This window comes from Corylus avellana, chromosome ca7, assembly GCF_901000735.1.
Source record: "Corylus avellana chromosome ca7, CavTom2PMs-1.0".
NCBI classification, from domain to species: domain Eukaryota; kingdom Viridiplantae; phylum Streptophyta; class Magnoliopsida; order Fagales; family Betulaceae; genus Corylus; species Corylus avellana.
In genome coordinates, this window is record NC_081547.1 from 11,107,247 (window position 1) to 11,123,603 (window position 16,357).

Here is a 16,357-nt window from a genome sequence, read left to right on the forward strand (position 1 = left end):
TGGGGGTGGCCGAAACCACCCCCAGGCCCTTGGGGGTGGTCCGGCCACCCCCAAAAGCCCCAAAGCCAGTCCCTTTTTTTTTTTTTGGCCTTTTGGGGGTGGCTGAACAACTTTCTTGGCCATGGGAGTGGCTCCAACCACCCTGATTTTTTTTTTTTTTTTTAATATTTGCATTTTTTTTCTTAAATAATAATTTAATGCCCAAAAATGGTGTCGTTTTGGACTGGGTGGATGCTGAAGTTTGGGGCCCAAAACGATATAGTTTTAACGTGAGGGTATAATGTGCATAAAAAGTTAAACCGCTTGAGTTTAACATTGAAAACTAACAGAGGAGTCTACAATGATAGAAATTGAAAGTTTAAAAGTACAAAGCGAGAGATTTAAAAGTTGAGGAAAACTTTACCAAATTGGCTAGAAATTCAATGGGACATACTGAAGTTTTCCCAAAATAAAATAAAACAAATCACCGACATTGACTTGGCCACTCATCGAAACATAGAAGGCCCATTGGCCACCCACAGGCCACCACGTAAACCGTACAAATAAAACCAAGAAATGATCTACAACTCCCGATTCCACGTCTACCCTTTTCTTCCTCTACCTTTGACACAGACACGTCATCTAATCCAACGACTCCAAACCCCAAACTCACGAATCCACTCCTTATATCCGCTGCAGGATATCCTTAACCTCAGACTTTTAAACCTTTTCGGTTAACCAGTTAACCTCAACAGCTCAAGTTGCTAAATCTCACACTTAAGCCTTTAGTTAACCAATTAACCTCAACAGCTCAACTTGTCAGCAAATTGGAAGTCTCTTTATTAATATATTGCAATAATATTTGGGAAGGGAATGTTAGATGTTCTTTTAGCGTTTTATTAGTGTTATTTTAATTATGATGTGACTTTTAAAATCATCAATAAATTAAAAGTTAATAATAATAATTTTAAATTTAATAATTATTTTAAAAATCACATCATAGTTGAGAGGATACAGAATACAGAAGAACACATAACATTTTCTAATATTCAGCCTTATTAAATTTGAATTATTATATTATATTAATTACTCTTATTAATTATTTTTCTTATTTTCAGATGAAAATAAAAAAAAAAAGAAAGGAAAAAAAGGAAAGGGAGGAAGCGACAAAGGTTTTAGCTCAGCTTTAGACTTTCTGACTCTCTCTCACTCTCTCCTCGGACAAAGCACTGAGCTCATTTGAAGCGCAGATCCAGAAGCTTCTCTCCCTCTCGCTCCCCGTCTCTGTGGCTCCAGAAGCTTCATTCCAATGAAGCGGCTCTACGGTTCCCGTGCGGTTCTCGCTCTGCTGTGCCTTTGTTCTGCGTGCATTGCAATCGAAGCTTCGGTTCATGAATACGCTGGCGAGAGGTTCGCCTCCAAAGGAAACGCCTACGTAATCCACGCCGGAAGCGAGGGAATTTACTCCTCTGTCCCTACTACCAACGATTCCTCGATCTCCGCCACTGGCGACTCTTACATACGGTAAAATTATGAAGTTAGTTGACTTTCTAGTCTTTGTTTTTGTGTTTTGTATGTTAGCCAATGGCGACCATTACATACGGTAAAATAATGAAGTTTGTCGATTTTTCTCATCTTTTTTTTTTTGTATAAAAATTTGGTTAATTGTTTGTATTACTTGATTTTCGGTGATGATTCGATTTATTTTGGTATAATCTGTTAAGATCTGGTGTGAAATGTGTTTTTTGCATCCTAAGACACTGAAATGTTTATGGATATGTTTGTGAGTCTGGTGCGAATTGAAATTTGGGGCAAAGATCATTGACTAAGAACAGAAGTTAGGGAACTACGCGTTTAAAGATGGAAAATAAGGTCCTATAATCTTGCAAAAGTAAAAAAAAAAAAACATTTCTCTCAATCTTACTATTATCTATTTACTTATATTTTGAGAAATGCTCTGGTTTTGATGTTAAATAGGGGCGGAGAGTGGATTTGTAATGTAGTTGAGGGAAAAAAAAAAGGATCAAAATTGATGGCCGCTTGAAAACCTCTAACAACTTATTTACCTCTGATGACTTAATGAAGTGAGGGTGCTAGATGATTCTGCTGTGGAATTCATATGAAATAAAGTAATGGGTTCGTGCATATTCTCTTTCTCATCTCCCTTGTTTAATTTATACATGTTTTTTTTAATCTTATTTCTTGCGCTGGTGAGAGAGCATGAGTGTTCAACCAATTTTGAATAATGACAATTCAAAGCTTAGTACTACAATCCAAAATTGTCTCAGATGCATTTCATGTTATATGCAAGATCTGGTTAAGAAATAAAAAGCATAAATGAGCTCATTAGTGTTGGTTTGCTACTGGAAGAAATCTATTGAAAGAACTAGAATACTGGTTTAACATTCTGCCGCCTTTCTAATTTATTCCACGGAAGTGGGTTTAGTTTTATTGATCATAATTCTTTTTTTGTTTGCTCTTGCTCTGTGGTTTCCTTTGGTTAAATTATTTGTTCCCATCACCTCACCTTTTATGTGTCAATATGAAACCAGCTTTGAAAAGGTTACATTCCGGAGAGACAAGGACCTTGCCAACTTCAGCTCGGGTTTGGTCCACGCTATTGTTTTTGAGGTCGAAGATAGACAAATGATTGGGGGTTCAGCTTATGGGGGTCAAAGAGCAGTCTGTTGCACGTCAGATCTTGCAAAACTAGGTGTATGTTCAGAAGGAGAGATCATTCACCGTCCATCTACAGAGAATCCGGGCTGGCCCAAAGTGTTTGGTGTCTCATTTGATGTGGATGAACTAACTGCAACATTGCCATCAAAGTCAATACAAATAACTAAAACTGGGATGTATAACTTGTATTTCATTCACTGTAATCCGAAGCTGAAAGATTTGGTTGTGGAGGGAAAAACAATATGGAAAAATCCTACCGGTTACTTACCTGGTAGAATGGCGCCACTTATGAATTTCTATGGGTTCATGTCCTTCGCCTTTGTGATACTTGGGATCTTTTGGTTCTCTCAGTATGCAAGATTTTGGAGAGAAGTTCTTACATTGCAGAACTGCATAACACTAGTAATAACACTGGGCATGTTTGAGATGGCTTTATGGTATTTTGAGTATGCTGAATTCAACGAGACTGGAATCCGGCCAACTGGGATAACCATGTGGGCTGTCACCTTTGGGACAGTTAAACGTTCAGTAGCACGTTTGATCATTTTAATGGTTTCGATGGGCTTTGGTGTTGTAAGACCTACCCTTGGTGGGCTTACATCAAAGGTAATCATGCTTGGGGTGACGTTCTTTGTGGCATCTGAAGTACTTGAATTGGTAGAAAATGTTGGTGCAATAAGTGACATTTCAGGAAAGGCAAAACTCTTTTTGGTTCTTCCTGTAGCAATCTTGGATGCTTTTTTCATTCTTTGGATATTTACGTCCCTCTCTGCAACTTTAAATAAGCTTCAGGTACTTGTTTGCATCTGCCCTTATTAATATTAGTATATCTTTAATTACTTATCCAAAAAAAAAAAAAAATTAGTATATACCTATATAAGTGGTTCATAAGCAGTACAGTATTGCTTTAGATCTATGGAAGATGGAAAAACATGGCCTTTCTGTCATGTTTTCAAATTGAAAACAAAAGGCAACAGAAATTGGATTTTGCTATCACTTTTTTTTTTTTTTTTTTCATATACACAAATCTAGATGATGACTTTTATATGCTTATGTTACATGACAGGCTAGACGGATGATGGTTAAACTGGATATTTACAGGAAGTTTACAAATGCTTTGGCCGTAGCTGTACTTGTGTCTGTGGGTTGGATATGCTATGAGGTAATCTTCACACTGACACTTAAAAAATAGAATGTGAACGCATGCTCAAGAAAACTGTTATATTCACCAAATGACTTAGTCAGCTACGAGTTGAATCTAGAACATCCTATATAAACTGGGAAAAATGAAAAGAAGATGATAAGAAGGTTTCATCAAAAAGCCTTGGAGGGACAAAAACATTGGTGTCAAAACTCTCCACTATTTATTGCTTTATTATATGTGAATTAGGTGCTCAACCTGTCAAGAATTTGTTCATGTTTTTAGGACAGGTTGGATTGAAAATGCCTGAACAAGATGGGTTGACACTTTTATTCTTGGAAAATTAAGTTTGTACTTTATGCCTATAAATGGTGGAAAATTTAATTTGTTATTTGTTGAGAATGTCTTCTTTTTTTATCCTGCTCTGTATCATGCTTGTTATTTTGGTAACATAGTCAATTGTTACATAATTCTGAACTTTGTATTGGCAGCTTCATATAAGGGGTCATTTATAACATATTTCACAATTTTGTGAATTGCAGCTTTATTTCAACTCAACTGATGTTTACAATGAGAAGTGGCAAACTGCATGGATCATTCCTGCCTTCTGGCAAGTCCTGTCTTTCTCTCTCCTTTGTGTAATCTGTGCTCTTTGGGCGCCCTCTAAGAACTCAACAAGGTAATAGCTGATGAAAAGGGATTTTTTTTGTCCCTGGGTTCAAGCAGCATATCTCTGTAGTTACTAGTTTCAAAAACAAAAACTCTATTCCGACTTGTTTCTTCTTCTGCTCTTGACAGATACACTTTCTCGGAGGAAACGAGCGAGGAGTTTGACAAGGATGACACAAGTTTGACTCTCATAAAACCATCCCCAACACCTTCAAAGGATGTTCGAAGTGCAGGCGAAGCTAGGCCAGTGCAAGACAGCAATGGAGTATCAAATGGGGATCTGGAAGAAGACAAGACGGAGTAAATTTAGATCCAATTGTGAGTTTGTTGTTATCCTTATAAACCTCCGGCTGGTCTCTCCCCCACTAGCACTTATACAGAAGTGGGGATCGCGATACGAAAATTATTTCCATGTTTCTCTGTTAGTCTTTCCTATTCTTTTTGTTTTTGTTTTTTTTTTTTTTGGGGTTTGTGTTAGTTAAATTAGTTATTGATTGCTAATTTATTGCTGTGGCAGAGGGGAAAATGGAGATGATTTGTAGTGTTCTTTTGTGATACAAATATAATCTGTGGTTCCCGCGCTCATGTTCGTTTGATATAATAAATGCAATTGATAGCTTCTTGTTTTTTTTGGTCAAAGGAAAAATCTTAAGTAGTAGGATTAGGGAAGTTGTGAATGCTGCACTGGGGTGCTGGGCCTGCTGATTCACCTGCCAGACCTCTTCCTTTTTCAATGCGCATGTTGCCTGTCGTTTCCCTTTGGTTCATGTCAACAATAGGGAAATTGGGTCAAAGGTTGCTTTGCCTCTATCATTAATTATGGCTTAAGGAGAAGAAGGTGGGATGGAAGATAAGATAATCGGAGATTATGAGGGAAATCTGCCAATCCATGGACCATGCTAAGATAAGATTTGAATTTTAAAGGGCAACCATAATCCGCCAAACAAGTCACTCTCAAGGATGACAGATCATCCGCTTTATACTTTTGGATTTCTTTCTGTTTCTTTAAGTAGTGTAGTAAACATATTTGCAATTGCAAGGTGATGCATATGCACCTTGCAAAGATTGGCACTCTTTGTGATACATTTCTTTCCCCCTTTTTTTAATCCGCTTTATATCAAAGAGTAAAAATGTGAAATGATTTATGAGATTGAGTACACCAGATTTAATTTCACTTTTTCTTTCTCTTAAAAATATTGAAATTAAATTGATAAAACTTCAATTAATCCCATGAACTTTCATTGCTTTTCTAATCTCTTCTTAAAGTTCAAAAAATCTCAATTTAGTATATGAAACTTTACAAAATTTGCACTCTTACCCATCTATTAGGATTTTATGTCAAATCCTAACAAATGGGTGAAAATTTCCCAAAATACCAATGTATTTTTCCTATATATATATATATATATATATATTTTTTTTTTTTTAAAAAAAAAAAATTGTAATTTAAGGGTGATTTTGTAATTTTATAAAGTTTATAGGGGTATAATAATCATTTTACCATTTGACAGTGTAATTTAACTACAAATAGCCTCACCAAAATAACTAAAAATATATTTTTTCTCTATTTTAACTACCCACTTTTTTAAAGTACTTCTAGCAGCCTCACTATTTTAACTATCAATTTTTACTATTCCATTTAAATATTTTTTTTTAGATATTTCTGTATTTTTATTTTTTATTTTTTTTCCAAGAATAAGGAATGGGAGAAAATTTATATTATTTCTTATTCATTTGGTGAGTAAATAGTACTCACTACAGATAGTGAGTACTATTTACTCATCATTTATTTTGGGTTAAAATGGTGAGGCTGAAAAGTAAGGAATTTAGTCACTTTTACCAAATTGCCTTACTAAAATAACTAAAAAATGATTTTGATGAGACTGCAAAGAATGCTCTAACAGGAATAGTGAATTTGAAAATTTTTTAAATTTTAATAAACTAAATTAAAAATTTTTAAATTTTGAACTGAATTTATAAAAATAATGAAAGTTCTGAAAAATTAAGTAAAGTTTTCCATTTAAATTTGTACGGTCGAACAAACTATAGCACAAGCTGAAAGTGAAAGTGAAAGTGAAAGTGACGCATAACAAGCAAATGAAATTGCGCAACACCTTGCCTTACGACAATGTGCGCACCTACAAAGCAAGCGCACCTATAAAGGACACAAACCAAAGCTTGTGAGTAGAAGCACCTGAAACATAGGATTAAAGGTTTTGACTTTTATCAAAAGGTCTTTCCACTCACACCTTACTAGAGAAACACCCACTAACACCTAAACTCCCCCTCACCTTTCAAAGGAATCCTCCTGAACTTTCCCTGCAAGTGGCCGTCACTCAGAATGTGAAACAGTTTTTCCAATAATCATCCCCAACCCCCATCATCGCTCACAACTCCTGGGACCTTTTAACCTTCAAAAGTCCTTTCACTCATACTCTTTTATCAATAAATTTAATAATTAATCTATTAAATTTGTAAAATAAGAGAAAAATATTTTAAAAATATTGACGTGAATAAAAATGTAAACAAGTCAAGTCTGAGCAAGCTTCTTTTATCTGGATTCGGCTTAATTAAATTTTACTCAAGCTCATACCAAGCTCAAGAATAAGTCAAAAAATTGAGCCCGAGCTCGAGTTCATAATATGAGCTGGCTCTTATATTTTATTTAATTTAATTTTTTTATTATAAATTTAAACTTCAAATATTCTTAAACGGCTCAAAAAGACAGCTTGCATATGAACATTTGCTTAGTCTGGCTAGCTAAGTATGAAGTACGAGTCAATACAGTAAAACACTTGGTTTTGAAGAGAGAAGTTATACATCCTTTTATAATAAAAGGATGCTAGTAGAAAAAAATATATATATATAAGCAACCATGTAAACAACTACTAATTCAAACCTTATACAAGTTGCTCACGAGCCTAACCGAGTTGAGTTGAGCTTGTTTTGTTTAATATTCGAGCCAAAATTTGTGTTCACGAAATGCCTCATTTAATAATCGAGTTGAGCCGAGCTTATATGAGCCGAGCCTGAGTGAAGTCACGAGAGCTACGCTTACTTAACACCCCTAGACGTGAATCATTTCTCTATTCATATTGGAATTATATAAAGGAAAATATATATATACGGTGGTAGTTTTTTTAATTGTTAAGATTTAAAATCTTTCATAAAAAAGAGGTAAAAAAAAAAAAAAATTGCATAACACGCTATACTCAAATTTTCTTCTCCATGAGGCACCAAAACATGGTTGGCTTTTTTTTTTTTTTTTCACTAGACTTGTGTACTCAACATGATAACCCTGAAAAGGAGGTATATGATGCCTTGTTTATATCGACACTCTTGAAGCACATCTTCCACCTCCCAAATCAAAAAGAGAAAGAAATATCCAATTCTTTGCTAATTGTCATTAATATCTTATATCTTCATGCTGATATGGCACCAATCTCTTGGATTTTCTGTAAATTGTTCCAAGAGCCAGTTCTGAGCCCTAGCTACCCCACTTCCAAACTTGGGTGCTGAACCTGTGTTCCATCTCTTGAGCTTAAGTTTAGGGTGAGGTAGGAAGAGGCTGGCCAACCGGAAGAAAAAAAATAAAAAATAAAAAAACAGAGAGAAAAGAGTTATACCAATACAAGTTCCAACTACATCAACTATAACATTCCGGTCTCATATTGAAAAGATGAGTAACTCATATAAAATTGACAGTTTAAAAAAGATATTCATGAGTGTTAAATTCCACATTGTTAACTTACTAACCAAAACTAGACTTTATACGAGATTTTAAGAAAGCTCTAAATTGACTGCTCCTTTTAAAGTAACAGAGCATATATAACGTTTTGCTATTTTGAGAAAGCACCTGTAATTATCACACCATTTTATTTGGATGAATATCAAAGTATGTAATTTATTGTTAACATGAATATTTGAATCACAATTACATAAAGATGCAAGCTAAAGGAATAAAAAAACTAACTAATTGTACCAGGAAATTCCTAGCTGAAAATTGATTATTTACAAGTACCTCAATAATACAGGGGATGCAGCTTGGAAGGAGACAGGTGAACAGACCAAGCAACTAGATAAGTAGCTGCCGGGATGATCAACTTATACCAATTTTTTTGACTACGAAACCCCTAAGGTAGGTCACCTCGTGTACCCACCACGGAAGGAAAAATTCCGGACCCGTGTAAAGCAATCAACTTATACCAAATTTGAACTCATACATGGTTTTACCTAGTAAACATCTTAAAGCAATTCTCAATTAGGCATCTAATACTCCATTTTCGATATTCAACTCATCAAGGCTGGAAACATTACATGGAATAGAAGTCATGCGAAGCCTGAAAAGGAAACTTTCAGACTGTCAATGCTTATATGAGATTCCATTTCCTATACTACCAAGAGCCAAAAGTGCAAAAACTGTACAAGAATCATCTGAATCTATAAAAGGAAACTGCTTGCTGACATTACAGAGTTGAAAAAAGGAAAGAAAAGAAAAGAAAAACACACATGCAACAATTCCAATATAAACAAATGAAACAAAATCTAGAATTGTAAGAGAACAAATCACATGCTTACAGGGCAGAAGCATTCAGGCTGAGGGAATTGGCTTTCTCGGGAGAGTCCCCAAAGAAGTTGATCTTGTCCAACCCACAGAATATTGAATGATGAAAATGTCAAAAGAATCAGAGAGCTCAGGAAATCCCACAGATTGACCAGCACCACATCACCCAAATACTCCACAAAAAATTAAAAGAATTTTGAGTCCTAGTTTTCTAACTCACAAAACTCAACTTCAATCCCTCACTGAGATCTCCTCCTCAAGTGCTGGGATACTGGAAAACCCTCGAAGAAATCCAAGACAGCAGCCTCCAAATCCTCCACCGAGTACTTGATGTAATTCTCCGGGTGCTTTCCGCTCTCTATATGGCTCCTGAACCGCCCAAGAAACGACCGATAAGCCGGGATCAACTTTTCCGATATGGATATCCGCAGCTCCTCCCTGAGCTGAACATCGGGTATCAACCATGTGGCCTGAGTCCTGTGAACCTCCTCAAACATGGCATTGAACGACTTAAACCTCTCTCTCAAAGCACTCTTGGAGACCCCAGATGAAAAACTCCCACTCACGTGTAACCCCTCATCTCTGAGACTATACAACACCCTCACCCAAGTGGCCCTCAGATAATTCGTCGCCGCCTGCCTCAACTTCCCCGTTAGCTTCTTCAGGTAATCGTCTCCGATCATTTCTCTCAGTTCCGGCGATCCTTTCACCTTCTCAACAATGTAGTGCACATTGTTCATCATAAACAAATGGGCCAAGGAAAGATCCTTGTAGTGCTTCGACTTGCCCTCCAAATTGAATTGCAAAATAACAATCACCCAAATCAAATGGAGCGCCAGAGGGGTCTTCCCCTCCAGCTCCGCGAACTCCATATCCGGAGTCGTCGGATCACTCGAATACCTCGTCCCGGTAGACGGTTTCGACACGATAAGCTCATTCAAAGTCTGCTTGTAATCCGAAATCAAGCTTATGTAATTCATCACATACCTCGTCAGCGGGTGAATCGTCCCGCCCGGCACCGGAACCCTTGACGGCTCCCGGAGCACTGCGTTCTCGAACTCTGATAGGATCCCCCTCGCCGCCTCAGCCAGCCGAGACAAAATCTCCGCCGCCTGAACCCGAATCGACTCGGACGATTTGGATTCGAACACGACGTCTATGTCTGGAATCAAATCCATCAACCCGTCGTGGAGGTCGAGGATCTTGAACAGCTTCTCGGGGGACCGCCGGCTTATGCTGATCGCTTCGGCGAAGTTGAAGAGCTGGATCGCCGGACCCTTGACCGTCTCCATGAAGCACGCGTCGTCCACAGCGGTTCCGATCCCTTCGAATATCTGCTCGCAGAGCTTCTTCTCGCTCGCGAACACAACCCTAACGCAGACCTTCGCGGCGCGTATCCACCGTCGGATCTTCGTCTCCAGCTGCTCCCACTCCAACCTCTGCACGTCTCCGATACTCAGCTTCTCGATTCCCAGCCTCCGGAAACTCGCGTCAACGGCCAATTTCCGGACGCTTCCGTAGACCTGAATGCACTCGCGGAGGTAACCGGCGGAGACCATCCGCTCGGCAATGCTCCGGAGGTCGAGCACCGCTTCCGACGGCACTAGATCGATCTCGCGGATGCTGCTCGTGGACCTGTAACTCGATCTGTCGCTGCTTGCCGAGAGATCTTCCTCGTTCAGATGGTCATCGTCGAGCTCGTCGAGCTCTGCAGAGGGAGTGTCGATAGAGGAGCGGCTGGAGGAGCCAGGATCGGCGGAGAGGGCAGTGGAGTCGAAGGAGTCGGGCTCGATCGGAGAGGTGTGGTTGAGGAGGATGTTGCGGAACTCGTCCTCGAGCCGAGCCATGGCGATCTGAATGGTCGAGTTGGCCTTGTTTCCGCTTTGCTGCTCGTCGCCGGAGAGAGACACCGACGACAGTGACAGTTGGATTTCATCGACGGCCTGCAAGTAGCGATCGACCTCTTGGCGATCGGATTCAAATATCATTCTCTCCCGCGCTTCCTCCGACGCCGTTGAGTCCCACCGAAGAATTACCTCCTCCGCCGCATCCAACGGTGCTCTCTTATCCTCCGGCGGCTCCATTAAAGAACAGAACAATAACTACTTTTCGTCTTCTTTTTTCTACTTTTCGTCTTATTTTTTCTCTGATATTTGGAGTGGGAATAGCAAAGAGAGAGACAGAGAGAGAGAGAAAGAGAGAGAGTAATATGGTGGTGGAGCTCTGGGGTTGGAATGGCTGCTTGCGTCGTCCTTGAGATTTTTGGTCTTGACTTGAAAAATTTCAGTGTCTAAATTCGATACGAAAGAAGAGGGAGAAAATATGGACTTGTTTTTGACAATTACACTTACCTCTCATTGGCTGCCAGGGTGGAATCTGTTACGCTAGGGTTCACTCAGACTTACACTGTTACTCACAGTCGGGTAGATATAAGTTGAAACCCACCGTTAACCAAAAGAAACCAGACAATTCTTACCAAAAACAAAAAAAGAAACAAGAAATATAATTTATTGTATAATTTGTATGGGCCTCCTCTTGGAGGGGGTTGGTTTGGACTTTTTGGGCTCTGGCCGCTGGTAATAGTTGGGAGTATCTTTTATAGTTGGTCCAATCTGGCATCTTGCTTTAAAAGGATTGTAGGGCATGTCCAAGCCCACTTTAGAGATAGGGCAAAAATGACTGGACAACCTTTTTATTTTTTATTTTTTTTTTACAAATACTTATTATTTTCAATGTTATATTATCTTAATTGTATAAGAGTCATATAATAGTTTCTTCTTTTTCTTTTTTTTTTTTTTAAAAAAAAGGTGCCAAGTGACTTCTCATTAATGATCAATTAAAGTACGCCGCTCAACATGAATACAATGAAGAATTTTCTCAAGGAGAACAAGTTCTTTCCTAGCGACAGCGCTTCTTTGACTAGCTAATAAGCCGCCCTATTTAAAAGACAATTAACATGGGTGACCTTTCATTGTTTGTAAGCAGCTTTCAAAGCTCTAGCTTTGCCCCTACACAATTCAGATAATACTGTTGTCTCTCAAATTAAAGTCAAAAAGAAAAATATGCACATTTAATAAATAAATAAATAAGTGGTTCATCTTGAGGCCAGCTGGGAAAGAGCTTGATGTTCTGTCTAACCCTTCTCTTCAAAAGAGGTAAAAAAAAAAAGCGAATAATTAGCAGATATTCCTGTTTACCCCTGCTGCAGCGCCAGATATAAATACAGCATTAATTAATAAAGAATTGAATGATAAGTTTAATGAAGTCAACCGATCTAGTGACAAAATAGGCCGACATTCACGTGCATGCACGCATACAATACAATTCAAATAAAAGAAATAATCACTACTTTTTTTTTTATAAAAATTAATTGGAATTAGTATAACACAATTACTTTACTACCCCCGTATTGATTGCAGTTTTCTAATGTTTTTTTTTTTTTGTAATAAGAGAACAAGTACTGCTCCTTAATTATCAATTAACAACAATCTAGAGGGCGGGAAAGATTTTATGAAATCTTGTTGGTCAGGGGAAACATGTTTTTTTTCTTTCTAAATCTGGAGTTGCACGAGTGGTGCAGCGTGCATTGGCCGCGAGAGTGAGCATTTTGTTGCCATTGCTGCACACTCTCCAATACTGTAATATTGTAAATCTAAATTAATGTACGGATAATTAATTATTATTATTATATATCCAAAATTTTGGATGGACTTTCAGAACAATCGGTGGCCTGTGTATTTCCAGCTGTACTATCCTCATGAAGCAGAGAAATGTTGACTTTGAAATTATAAATAATCAAAAGAGATTTATATATATATATTTTTACTGAGCACAGCAAATATTATATTAAATATTTCTGTAAATGAGTTGGAACTTGGAAGTCTCATTGGGCTTCAGAAGGCCCATCCAATCAGGGCGAAAGTTCTGATCGAGGTTTTGCTCATTTGGGGTGAAATATTAGAGTCATTGCTGATCACTCAACCCAATTAATTATGTCGAAAGCATGGGTGAAGAGAAAAGCTCACACAACTTTATTTTTAAGAGGGAATGATTAAATAATTTTTAGTCTTTTCTTTTTTATTAGATGAGTAAAGATAAAATTATAACAACAAACTAAAGCAAAGTAAAATTACATATAACCAAAACAATGACTAAAAATGGGGGTGTAAACGAGTCGAGCTTGAGCGAACTTTTCTTGTTCAGGCTTGGCTCGTTTAAATTTTACTTGAACCGAGCTCAAGGCCGAACCAAAAAAATCGAGATTGAGCTCATAATAAGACGAGATGGGCCAGCTCACGAGTTGGCTCTTATATTTAATGTGTTTTTTTTTAAAAAAAAATAAAAAATAAAAAATAAACTTCAAGTACTCTTAAACGTCTTAAGAAACCAACTTGCGTATAAGTATTTACTTAGCCTGGCTAGTTGAATATAGAGCCTGAGTCAATACAACAAAGCACTTGGTTTCAAAGAGAGAGGATATGCTTTCTTTTATAGATAAGCAAACTTGGGGATTGATGTTTTCTTAACAATGTGGGATAAGTTAATACGTTGTATTTAGACTGCATTGGGACAATGCCCCCTACAAAAAAATATTTTTTCAACGTCTTTCTCTCAATCTCCCTCACCAATCATAGCGCATCTTCCACATGAATTCTCATTTCTCACATTCTCACTCTCGCTCACCAGATAGGTAGTGGTAGTGTTTGGATCTATTTGATTCTTCAATAGTTTCTGCCTTTCGCAATCTCCCTCAATAGTTTCTGGTTGATTCTTCTTCCTTTTGTTTGGTCTGCTTTAATTGAATCGGGGTCTTTTTAATTATTGCTCTCTCTCTCTCTGATCACGAAGGGTCTAGAAATTTTCATTTTTTAACGCTTAAATATAAATGTAATTTTAAGATTTTAATAATTATGAGATTTATAATTAATTATGTGTTACTTAATATATATATATATATATATATATGAGCTTGCTCACGAGCCTAATCGAGTCGAGCCGAGCTTGCTTCGTTTAATATTCGAGACAGAATTTGTGTTCATGAAGCGTTTCATTTAATAATCGAGTCGAACACGAACCAAACTTATACGAGCTGATCCCGAGCGAGCAAGCGGCTTGCCCACTTAACACCCCTGACTAACAATAACATAATTCATTGTAGAAATCCATTCCCTAACATTGGAGAGGAACCTTAAGATATAAGGAGTAAGATGTAAGCTCCCAACTGTGTTAGTAGCGGCCCATGGTAAAATTTGTAAGTGCATTGAGCAATCAAAAGAAACCAACCGCATAAAAAGGCTATGAAAATTAAAAAATAACTTTACGTGCAGATAATAAGTCTCTACCATGGATTGTAAAACAAATAACAAGGGTGGTGTATTATGAGGTCCACATCTAGATCTAAATTTTTTTTTCTTTATAGCAAAGAAGCTCTATAAGCAGGAAGCTAGAGGAGCAGGGGTCGAGAACTGCCGGATCTACCAAAAAGAGTGCAGCTCACGCGCACCATTGTGACGCATGGCATTCACGTGCCACAGTAGGTAATATTAGTGGAGAAAGAGCTGGGCAAAGGTGGTAGAGGAGAGGTGAAGAAGTTGGAATAAATCTAATAAGTAAACTCTTAGACAAAAGAGTTGTTGAAACTAATGAGAAAATGGAAAGGAAAAACAAAACGGAGGTTAGAGAAGGTTTATTTGAGTGGGGGAGGGAAGAGCATACGCATAGCTGAGGTCTGAATGGGTTTTTGTTAGGTAATAGTTAATTGGCCTTATTTGGTGCACAAAACCTTCTGAAAAAATTTCCAAGTATTTTGGGTTGTTTTGAGGTGTTTTTGGAGTTTTTGTGACACAGTTTTAGAAACACGTTATAAGGTTATTCTAACAGCAACAACTTGGTGAAAGAAGTGTTCTCTTTGCCTTTCCCGTTAGAAGGACATTGGAAAATCCGTTCTAATAGAAAGCCTATGAAAGAAAGAAGATATCTTACTTCTCCGTTCAAACGAAATCAAAGTCGTTCTAACGGTACACCACTGGAAGACGTTTCAACCTCTCTACCATCCTCCATCAAAAGGGCATCAGAAACACATTTGGTTCAAACTTTAGATTGACCTAAGCATTTTTTGTAAAGTCCCATCAGAAGCCTGATCTAAAGAAAGACCCAGGAACTAACAAGTATCAAAAAGTTAGCAATGGAACCCTATTGAAGTATTGTTAGAACGTCACGGTTGACGTTCTAATGGTAGCTTGCGGAGCAATTTATAAAAATGTATTTTTATCTCATTCAAAAGAGATTAAAGAGCCATTTTTTCTAGAGATTTTCATATGCTCCATAAGAGTTATTGGGTACTTCTTGGTGAGAGTATGTAGGATAATCCATCACCAAAACTAAAAGAGTGTGCCCAAGTGTGGATATCCCGAAAGCTTGGAGATTTTTGCCCACACTTGATGTGTTCTTGAGAGTTTAGCCAACAAATCATACACAACCGTTATTCAAAAAGAGTCTACCGAATGGTCGGTAAGGATATGCATTATAGGAAGATTGGAGGGTTGAGAGGCTAGCAGGTGGCTAGTTGTCTTACAAGATCTAGGATTTTGTAAAGGGTTATGAGTTGCATTTTATCTTGTAATAATTGATTTTTCATATAATGATTTCTCAGGGCTTGACTGACATGAAGTGGTTTTTAGACCTTTGATGTATTCAAAGAGATTTTCAACTTCATAACCAAAAAACCGTGTTGTAGTTATGTGTGTTTGTTTGATTTAGTATTCAAGCAATTTATTACTAGCTATGATAGTTATTGCTTAAAATTTTTGTTGATTTGGAGGTAGAACACAATCATCCGATTCTTTCAATTTTGTGTCATACAAACAGAAGCCGTTTTGCCACCCTATGTATTCATTACTTCTAAAATAACCTTAACCTAACCTAACATGATACACCGTTGACCATTCAAGAAATACAAACCACAAACACTGAAACTCAGTCTCTCTTCTTGTTGCCATACTGAGAATAGACAAGAAGTCTAGATTCACTCTTTGTCTCTCTTGTCGTTGCCAACGCTATTCTCTTGAACTCTGAATCTCACATTCTCTTGTAGTCTCTCTTGCCGAGCTGTGAGTGAGTTCAAAAGAGTAAACACTGTTTTAGTATGTCTCATGTAACAAAACATGAAAGCCAGAGAAACATCTCTCACTTGCTGCTTGGTCAAATTTAATTCAATCACTATGTGTGTGTCAACGCATGAGACAATAATTGACACTATAAAATAAAATAAAAAGGCAAGTTTTTTTTTTTTAAGAAGAAAAAAAACTAGCGTTCATGTAAAAAAA

General features: G+C 37.5%; 2 protein-coding genes across 4 annotated transcripts; one reads left to right on the top strand and one right to left on the bottom strand.

The window, feature by feature from the left end:
* The first annotated feature begins 1,176 nt into the window (after window positions 1-1,176).
* Window positions 1,177-5,095, top strand: LOC132188344 (uncharacterized). The gene is made up of 5 exons (XM_059602768.1): window positions 1,177-1,503; window positions 2,532-3,450; window positions 3,725-3,820; window positions 4,342-4,478; window positions 4,598-5,095. The coding sequence occupies exons 1-5, from the start codon at window positions 1,289-1,291 to the stop codon at window positions 4,770-4,772; spliced, it is 1,542 nt and encodes a 513-aa protein (XP_059458751.1). The 5' UTR covers window positions 1,177-1,288; the 3' UTR covers window positions 4,773-5,095.
* A 2,520-nt stretch (window positions 5,096-7,615) lies between these two features.
* LOC132187073 (exocyst complex component EXO70A1-like) lies at window positions 7,616-11,368 on the bottom strand. Of its 3 annotated transcripts, XM_059601235.1 has the most exons (3): window positions 9,047-11,368; window positions 8,490-8,808; window positions 7,616-8,036 (listed from the first exon to the last, which is right to left on the bottom strand). In XM_059601235.1, the coding sequence occupies exon 1, from the start codon at window positions 11,114-11,116 to the stop codon at window positions 9,272-9,274; it is 1,845 nt and encodes a 614-aa protein (XP_059457218.1). In that variant the 5' UTR covers window positions 11,117-11,368; the 3' UTR covers window positions 7,616-8,036; window positions 8,490-8,808; window positions 9,047-9,271. The 3 variants fall into 3 exon arrangements, with proteins under 3 accessions (XP_059457218.1, XP_059457217.1, XP_059457216.1); XM_059601234.1 differs by lacking the exon at window positions 8,490-8,808 and having other exon boundaries at window positions 7,621-8,036; XM_059601233.1 differs by lacking the exon at window positions 7,616-8,036 and having other exon boundaries at window positions 8,327-8,808.
* Window positions 11,369-16,357: the final 4,989 nt, after the last annotated feature.

What these genes read in the sequence shown, in the direction of transcription:
- LOC132188344 (XM_059602768.1), top strand. Translation starts at nt 1,289, where the DNA reads ATGAAGCGGCTCTACGGTTCCCGTGCGGTTCTCGCTCTGCTGTGCCTT. An exon ending in CAACTTTAAATAAGCTTCAG is followed by an intron (nt 3,451 to 3,724) that starts GTACTTGTTTGC and finishes GTTACATGACAG; the next exon opens with GCTAGACGGATGATGGTTAA. An exon ending in CCCTCTAAGAACTCAACAAG is followed by an intron (nt 4,479 to 4,597) that starts GTAATAGCTGAT and finishes TGCTCTTGACAG; the next exon opens with ATACACTTTCTCGGAGGAAA.
- LOC132187073 (XM_059601235.1), bottom strand. Translation starts at nt 11,116, where the DNA reads ATGGAGCCGCCGGAGGATAAGAGAGCACCGTTGGATGCGGCGGAGGAG.